This window comes from Centruroides vittatus, unplaced genomic scaffold, assembly GCF_030686945.1.
Source record: "Centruroides vittatus isolate TY-2023 unplaced genomic scaffold, ASM3068694v2 contig_458, whole genome shotgun sequence".
In the NCBI taxonomy this organism is placed as follows: domain Eukaryota; kingdom Metazoa; phylum Arthropoda; class Arachnida; order Scorpiones; family Buthidae; genus Centruroides; species Centruroides vittatus.
This window is the reverse complement of record NW_027122254.1, coordinates 405,693-415,175: the sequence shown is the minus strand read 5'-3', so window position 1 is coordinate 415,175 and position 9,483 is coordinate 405,693. Positions and strand designations below refer to the sequence as shown.

The 9,483-nt window shown below is 31.4% G+C and overlaps 1 protein-coding gene across 1 annotated transcript; it reads left to right on the top strand.

Annotated features, from left to right (window-relative positions):
• The first annotated feature begins 614 nt into the window (after positions 1–614).
• On the top strand, positions 615–9,267 carry LOC136977399 (polycystin-2-like). Its single transcript, XM_067272866.1, has 16 exons — positions 615–860; positions 4,928–5,044; positions 5,740–5,870; positions 5,952–6,202; positions 6,282–6,506; positions 6,793–6,955; positions 7,022–7,087; positions 7,163–7,393; positions 7,467–7,588; positions 7,673–7,793; positions 7,874–7,972; positions 8,049–8,179; positions 8,304–8,519; positions 8,587–8,734; positions 8,806–8,901; positions 8,972–9,267. Exons 1-16 carry the CDS (start codon positions 686–688, stop codon positions 8,993–8,995), a joined length of 2,316 nt encoding a protein of 771 aa, XP_067128967.1. The 5' UTR covers positions 615–685; the 3' UTR covers positions 8,996–9,267.
• Positions 9,268–9,483: the final 216 nt, after the last annotated feature.

The following is a 9,483-nucleotide window of genomic DNA, read 5'->3' as shown; positions in this document are numbered from 1 at the left end:
AAATTATTTCTTGCAGAACTTAACCAATGGTCCTTTCAAGAAAATTTCGTCATTAAATTAATTGCATAAATATGCAACTTTAAAGCGTGCATAAAAATACCACATAATAATAAGAGCTTAAGAGGAGTAATTCTGTTAAATTATGGGAAATCTCTCTAGTTTTTAAAGAAGAATTGTAAATTTAGAAATGGATTATTGTAGGAGGAAGCGTTAAGTACCCCTTAAAACTAAAATTTTTAGTGGCGCCATCTGTTGTGATATTTTATAAATTTTATTAAAAAAATGATTTTTATAATAATTAAATACAAAAATTATTATTTTACAATTAAAATAGAATAAATTAATAAAAAAAATTAAACATATTTTAATTGTTACATAATAAAATATATTTTAAAAAATTCGTTACGAATATTTTTACTGAAGTCTCTTAAAATTTCTATTAATTAATTTAAACAATTAAAGAAATTATTTTATTCCCATTTAATTATTACACTAGACTCATATTTATGTATATTTTTTCTTCTTCCCTAAATTTACAATTTGCATGACTTAGCGAGATATGATAATATCAGTATCATAGCAACGTGTGCTTTTGTTTATTCGAACGAGGACACTTAACACATCATTGGAGAAGAAACAATTCATGAGGAACGTTGGTTTACATTAAGAAAATTTTAAAAATAAAATGAATAATCAAGATAAAAACAGCAGACCCGCTTGGACTACAAGAAATAACACGGGGGAGAAGGATATGGATGCTTATAACACTGAAGATCCCTACGAAGCAACCGATGAAACGGACATTATTCCAGAATCTGAAAGAGTTGGATGCTGGCATGGCTTCATAACTGGTATAAGAGGTAAGAGTAAGATAACGATAAAATTTAATTGTTTAACCATTAAAAACCCTTCAGAAATTACAATCTTCAATCTTCCTTTCAAGCCTACAATGACTGGGATTTGTTTTACAGAAGGTTGAGTAGGGGTTTTGTTTCAAATAAACTATTCCCAATTCGAATTTTCTATCCTAAAAACAATCTTTATGACCTTTTCTTGTTAAAACGGTGTTAATTACGGTTTTTTATACTGTTAGATCCATTGTTTAACGAGCTAGAGCTTCAAAGATTGTTGTACTCCTTGATGGATCTTCAGGATAAATGGTTAACACAAAGGACAACGTTTAATTGTTTTTTTAAAATAAATTTTGGAACAGTTTATCTGTCTGCTAGAGCTTTATATTGTTGCAGGATATAGTTTATGCATCACAAATGAGTAAAAGTATAATCACTGACTGCATTCCTCTGCAATTATTTGCATATAGAGAGTGACGGACAGACAACGGATAAATAATTAAAAATAAAAGATAAATGTAAAATATATGTTCCTGTTTTTTTCGTCGGATGGCTAAATTATTTCTTGTAAATTAAAGACACAGTCGGTTCAAAAGACCACCATTGACCAAAAGACCCGAATGGAACAGGATGGAACACTATTAGAAGACGTCGTAAGACCAACCTATTTCAGTTTTTTAGAAAATTTTATATTTTTAATTGGATAATTTTGTGTTTTTTTAACTAGAGGCGGCCAAGTAGCCTAAAAAGAAAGGTCAGGTCGTCCAAATGTTTTAATTTAAAAGCACGTAATAAAATGGTGGTCTTTTGAATCGACTGTGTCTTTAATTTACAAGTAAAATATATGATTTAGAAGATGTATGATTAAATTTTAATCATATTTTTAAATTATTTAATTTAAATATATCATCTGGATCTCAAATTATTAGTATCTTGTAGAGCCGGATTTACAAGTAAGCTACGTCAGCTGAAGCTTAGGGCCTCACACAAAGTTCAACTTAGGGCCTCGAAATGCCCAAATCCGGCCCTGGCGCCTTCCCCTCTACATCACACTTTTTCTATTAACAATAGAGTCATACCGGTTATCGATATAACTTCGTTCTGGAAAAAATTTTTAATTGAAATTACGTGACTTCCGGGCCTTACTAGAAGTTTGTATATAGTTAATCGAGGCCTTCTGCCCCGAAGCTTTTCATATCTTGCCTCAACTTTCATCTATCTAACACTGTTCTCCAAATTAAGGGAGGACAAACAGACGGACAGACAGTGGGAATTTATAGGTCTACAAGTTTTTAAAATTGCAGCCAAATTATTTTAAATCAAAATAATTTATTTTTATTGATTTTATATGTTAATGATGTTACAAACCGTTAAAAAATTGTCAAATTTTGTGTTTTTTGTGGGGGATTTTAATTCAGAAATTAAAATTTATTAAGTGCATTTTTCTACGAATTCATACTTTATTGTATAGCGTGACAGACAGATTAATTTCGAATGAAAATTGCGTAAAACATTGTTTTTTAAACCATTTTTATTTGCTTATACACTTCTTTCAACTTGATTAGGTCCTAGTTTTAATACTAAAATTTTTAAATTTTTTATTTTTTCATTATCTGTTCGCCTGTCAGCTGTCTACCCATATTTCAATACACTTTTTAGTAATCTCGAAGAGATATTTAGGTCTAAAGAGTTGTATTTCGTTCTCGTATTAAAACGTTGTGTACAGGACCTAAAAAAAAAAGTGAGATTGCATCGTCTAGATGCAGATAGGCTATCATGTATCCTTATCTGGGTTGGCTTGATGGGATAAGGCAAAGCAATACGAAGTCGACCTGTCAAAGGGAATGCCTTCCTAGAGAACTTTCCAAGGAAAACTGTTTTCTTAGGTATAGGCCACGTGAAGAAAACTCGAAAATCCTAGTCAGCCAGCCCATTGATCAGGCGCGAAACGAGGACCCGCTACCAACTCCAGTGATTTTATCCACTAGGTCACTGGTGGGCACCCCTATCAGAACATGGCTGTGTAAATTTTTGTATACACTAAAAATTGTCTTTCCCAATATAAGCTCATATCGAATGATTCTGTTTTCCTTTTAAATAAGTATTTTGTAAATATGCTTTCTGTTCTAAGTTTCCTGAAGAGTTTCTCATAGCCTAAATTTCCCTGAGAAGTTCTCCCTGTCTTAAGTTTTCCCTGAATATTCCTCCTGTCCTAAGTTTTACTGAAAAGTTTCCTTACGATCCTTGTCCTAGAAGTTAAAAAAAGAAAAATTTAAATTTTAAAGTTAATTTTATCGTTTCTGTCTGTTTGAGTTCACGCAAAATTTCTTGGAAATTAAATTGCTGGTGATTTTTTTTATACTACTACTACTTATTATCAGTTATAAAAGCTATGGTAATTTAAAAAAAAATAATTATTCCATTTAAAAAAATAAATTTTCAAGTTTCAAAATAGACACGTAATAAATATAACTTTATAAATTCCAGAGTCGTTTTTAATATTTAATTTCCTAAAAACGTTAAAGGTTATTATATCGATTTATCTTTATAAAACTTTTATCTTTCAAATTAAAATTTATTAGATTCTCGATATAATTTATCATAAAGACTCTTTATTCTCTATTAATGTACTGAACATTTACAGGATCGCTTTTAAGAATTATAGAACACCCCTGACTCTGGTTCATCCCTCCTTAAAAAAATGGGCTCCACCTCGCGCGTCCACAGATTAAGGGTCCCATACGTGTGTTCTTCCTACGAAAATAGTCTGTGTCCGAGTGAAAGGAGGTAAAATCTCGATATTAACTTCTTGAAATTCTAGTATTGATGGTTCACCTTCCTTTAAATTGAGGAGAGGTAGGCCTTCATCAAGGCAATCTGGAAGCTCAAACCCTCTCTGGTGATGGCTCATTTCTCTTTGAATTAATAATGATTCCTCCCAAAATCACACTCTCTAGGTTCCTCAACCCCTTGCAGTAATAACCCACCTCTTTTTGAATCAACGAGAGGAGGCTTTTATCGCGTGCTTCACGTACATATAGAAGGCCTTTACTCAGGCCTTCTATATGTATTCTCTCTGGTGGTGACTCACGTCTTCTTGACCCACAAAAAATGGGTCTCACCACGGCCTTTCTGGAGAAATACCAGTGGAAGATAGAAGGAGCCCCATCATCTTTAGTTTCAGAGGAACCGCGCACCATCAAGAAGCAAATACCCTTTTCCCCATCCTCTTTAGTGAAATACCTATTTTATTTTTGACCCCTTACCACGAGTTACAGAGATGCTCTACCTGCACCCTTATGGGCAGACACGCACAAACAAATGTATTAAGCGATTGTTTACGCGTGTTTATATAGAAACAAAAAGTGCTATCGTGTTGTAAACTGTCCAGTACATTTTTAGCATCGAAATTTAATTTTGGCATAGAACCACAACGAAAAAATTCGGCATTAATTAGAGTAGAACTCACGTATTTATTTAATTTTAATTTTATTTTTTAAGTGACAATTCCGATAGATTCGAGTCACGAAAACTATGTTTCAAATCTCTGCTATGGTAACAAGGCATTAAACAGGATGAGCACCTTTGCGTGATCGTCCAGGATATCTGAAGGTTAATTTCGTTACATCGATCGTCACGTGATCAACTCTCCCCCTCTTTACAATTCAGCAAAAAAAAAAAAAAAAAAAAAAAAAAAAAAAATGCATAATTAACTCGTAAATTATCCATAAATCGATATAAATTTATAAAACTTAACCTTTACGTATGATAATGTTCCACTTTTTATCAACTCAATCTGTTTAAGAATAAGATTAAAAATTTGCTAAAATTTCTGTGAATTTTAAAGAAAAAATTATATACTTTTGTATAAATATTTAATGATTTTTATGTTATAATCAAGTTTTTAATTAATTTTTTAATGATTTTGAACGAATTTTGAACTATTTTGACACAAATCTATATACACCTCTTTAGAATGTGAGCGATAATTCTATTAAAGTGAGTTGTTGTGAGTGGATGGGTTTTGCCTTTCGTGTTTAAAATTTGTCATAAATTAAATATTTAATGTTTTTTAGGTATATTTGCCACGCGGGATATGAAAAAAGGCGCAGAAAATGACAGAGAATGGATAATTAGGACAACAGTAAAAGAACTTTTCTTATACCTGATTTTTCTTATTATACTGTGTATATGTAAGTAAGCATAGAGTCTTAACTTACTTAATTTATTGTTATTATTTCGGTTTAAATATTTAAAAGTAAGATATTTAATTATATTCACGCACTCTTTATTTATATTTCGTACTTTATTTGTGATAAAGCGCGGATAACCATTCCTTGAGAATTTGTCGTTACTGTCATATTTGACCACATATACTGACGTCGCGCTTCTTAGAAATTGCTTTATACCCGTAACTAATAAAGTAAATAGTAGTTTATGAGAAATAGAAATTATCCGCTACAAATACAATGTTTTATAAAGTAAATGATTGTTAAAATATCATTTCTTTCGTGATAAAATCTAATATTTTAAATTTTTGCGAGCGCGCTGTGTGACATTTTAAATTCGCTTCCAATTAATTAAAAATATGAGAATTTAATTTATTAAAATAATAAATTATTTTATAAAGCGTGTAAACTCTTTAAATTTATTATTATTATTTTGAAAATAAAATTAAATTTCTGTTGATTTCATATGAAAAGGTTCAACGCGACGCGTGTTAAGCGCAGCGTGGCGCTGCGCTTAACACGCGTCGCGTTGAACCTTTAAGGCCTCCGGATCCCTCAAAGATTGCGTTGCTTTATTTCATCAATCAACCTCTTCTAATACATTACGAATCGAGTGTTTTTATAGGACTTTTTATAAGAATTATAATATTTATCAACAGTAACCTTTGGAATGATGAGCCCAACAATGTATTACTTAACTAAAGTGATTAGTGAGTTATTTTTGGAAACTCCTTACGAAGACACAAGGAATAATGTGAAGGGTTCTACTCAAGTCATAGATTTCTGGAGGGTAATCATTTACGTATACATATTTTTCGTTGTATTTTTTTTTTCTAGAATAGTGTAAAACGTGTTTCAAAATCTTTTACAGTTCGAGCAATACGTGATGCACGAATGTCTCTATTGGGAAACGTGGTACAACGACGATCCTACAGTGATGCAAGACAGGAATATATTGTATGAAAACTATCTTCTGGGTTCTCCCAGATTACGTCAGTTGAGGGTTAGAAACGATTCGTGTTCCGTTCATCCGGATTTCACTTCTTCCATATCCGAATGTTACGATGTTTATGATCCAAGTATTGAAGATACCAAGCCTTTCGGCATGCTCAATGGCACCGAGTGGGTATAATTGTAACTTTTACTGTATAAGATGATAAAAAATGAACATCTAACTTCTCCCATTTTTTGCTAATATTAGATGGACATACCATACAGAGAAAGAAATGAATGGCTCTAAACACTGGGGTCTACTAGCTACTTATAGTGGAGCAGGATCTTATGTTGATCTTGGAACTGATAAAAATACATCAAAGGAGAAAATGGCTATTTTAAAGAAGAATCTCTGGTTGACCAGAGCTACGAGGGCTGTTTTTCTAGATTTTACTACTTACAATGCAAATTTGAATTTGTTTTGCGTGGTCAAGTAAGTTGCAACATTAATAAAATGCAAAAATTATAATGAAAATTCAATTATATCATAACTCTTGCTTAATTATACTGAATTAAGCGATTTTCTGGGAATGACATGAAAATCGTTGCAAAAGAAATGCGTTGCAACACGGTGTTATAACGCGTTGCAATTGGAGAACCATATTGAATCGTCGTATTGCATAATAGGAAATCTTCACAATTTTCTTTATTATGTTGCAAACTTAACTTACTTTATGTAAACATAAGCAAATAAAACAATTTATATTCATTTATAACAGAATCGTATTCGAGTTTCCAGCTACAGGAGGAATGATACCATCCTGGAGTTTCAGAACGGTTAAACTGTTGCGTTACGTTTCAGCATCTGACTATATTGTGCTCGGATGCGAAATTGCCTTTTGCGTTTTCATAATTTACTACACTATCGAAGAAATATTAGAGGTTAGTATATTTTTGAATACATTTCTTGAGCTGTCTTCATCAAAATCACGAGTAATGCATCCCTAGATAAAAAAGAATAAGTGCTCTTACTTCAAAGGATTCTGGAATTTGATGGATTTACTTGTTGTAATAGTAAGTAGTGTAAATATTTTAATAAAATTGCTTTTTTATACAGCAATATTTAGCAATTTTCTACAAAATTTTCAGACTTCCATCATTTGTATTGGGTTCAGCGTGTTCCGCACATCAGCAGTTAATCGTCTCTTGGATAATTTGATTAATACACCAGAAGACTATTCAAATTTTGAATTTTTAGGATATTGGCAAACACAATTCAACAACCTTGTAGCCTGCACTGCATTTCTTGCTTGGATTAAGGTTTTTAAATATATAAGCTTCAATAAAACCATGACTCAACTTTCATCTACGCTCTCTAGGGTTTGTACATCGTTGGTTTACATGGTTTATATTTTTCGAAACAATAGTTTTCATTACTTTGATCTATTTGCAGTGTTCAAAAGACGTTGCTGGTTTTGGCGTCATGTTTTTTATCGTCTTTTTTGCCTTTGCACAATTGGGTTATCTTCTTTTTGGCACTCAAGTTTTCGATTACAGCACATTTGTTAAAGCAGTGTAAGTGAATTCTGTAGTCAAATATGAATTTAAACTTGTAAAAATTATAAACGTTGATGATTAATTAGCAAAATTCTTTTTCAGATTTACTCTGCTCCGATTGATTTTGGGTGATTTCAATTTTTATGATCTAGAAGCCGCAAATCGGATTTTGGGACCGATTTACTTTCTAAGTTATGTATTCTTCGTTTTCTTTGTTTTAATGGTGAGTCACATTTCAAAAAATGGTCCTATATTTTGTAATAATATAAAAATTTTTAGAGATTTATCATTGCTATCTCTTAGAACATGTTTCTAGCCATCATCAATGACACATATGCAGAAGTCAAGACAGAGTTATCCAACCAGAAGAACGAGTTTGAAATCGTCGATTATTTCAAACGAGTAAATTATTACACCAATATTTACGTATATATTTAATTAATTTAGAAAAATTTTCAACTATTTTAAAACTTTTTAGGGATATAATAATATTTTGGGGAAACTAGGAAAGAGAGATCAATTGGTGGATTTACAGAATGCATTGAAGTTAGCTGATACTGATGGAGATTGTCAGCTATCTTTTGAAGAAGTTAGGCGTACTTTAAAGGAGTAAGATTAGAAATTTTGCTCTTTAATTCTTAATTTTCTTTAGGTTTTACTCTCCTGCTTTAAATCCGTGAATTTTGGAGTTTTTAGCAATGTTTAATCTTCCATCTTCCATTCATCTGTTTAGGAAGAATTTTACTGATATGGAGATTGAGATGCTGTTTGCTAAATATGATGTCAATGGTGATCGAATCTTGGATGAAAGAGAAACAAAGTACATGTTAGCCGACTTAGAAGGCCAGAAAGTTCAACTGGATCGAGAAATTCATCAAAATTCAGCAGGAGGCAGCGGCGAATTAGGAGTCGACCCAAATATGGTAGCCTCCAAAGAAGAATACAACATGTAGGTCATGTTGTGTTCTACGTATAATTAATTAAAGATATAATTTAAATATTTAAAATATATTCAGGCTTTGTAATCGCGTGGATAAAATGGAACAATCGATTATAAACATCGTTTCTAAAATCGATCTGGTGTTGGAAAAGATGCAAGCCATGGAGAAAGCCAAAGTAAAGAGAAGAGAAAACATGAATAAGATACTCGATACGATTTCTGAGGTTAATTTAATAATTATTTTATTCGATATTTAATTAGTTTTTGTATTTAATTTTCATGTTTTAAACTGTAGAATGAACACATGGATGATCGAACAAAGAAGCAACAGATGGAAAGATTGGTAAGAGAGGAATTACAAAGATGCGATTCTGATCTCTCTCTTCGTCAGGTAATCTTTGTAATTTTTAATGGACTTCAACTCTTAAATTCATCATCGTAATGTAATATTGCTTTTCTAGGAATCATCTGGATATTCAAAATAATCGGATTTTGTTAAATGTTAATTTGCTTTAATGTACAGAAGCAAAATTGATAAGACACACATATATATATATATATATATATGTTAAGAAACAAATTAGAATAGATTTTGATGGCACACGTATAGATTTTACTGTATTGATTTTCTATTTTTCGATTGTTTATTGAAGGTTTATCAGCACAATATGAGAATATTCTGTTTGTATTTGAAAATTTCTGTTAACTGAGAGAACCTGTGTAATGTTTGCGAGTATTAAAATGGAGTATAATTAAATTTTATTCAAATTAATTACAGAAATCTGAATAAAAATTATCATCTAAGATTTTCTCAATATTCTTCTTTGATTCCAATAGATAACAAGAGAAGTAAAAAGGGCCTCACGATACGAGGCTACAGTTTAGTGTTTCGTTTCTTAAAATGTACTATTTTGTAAGAGAAAGGAAAGATCTCATATATATTGCAGCTGAAAGTCACAACAATGATGCTCCA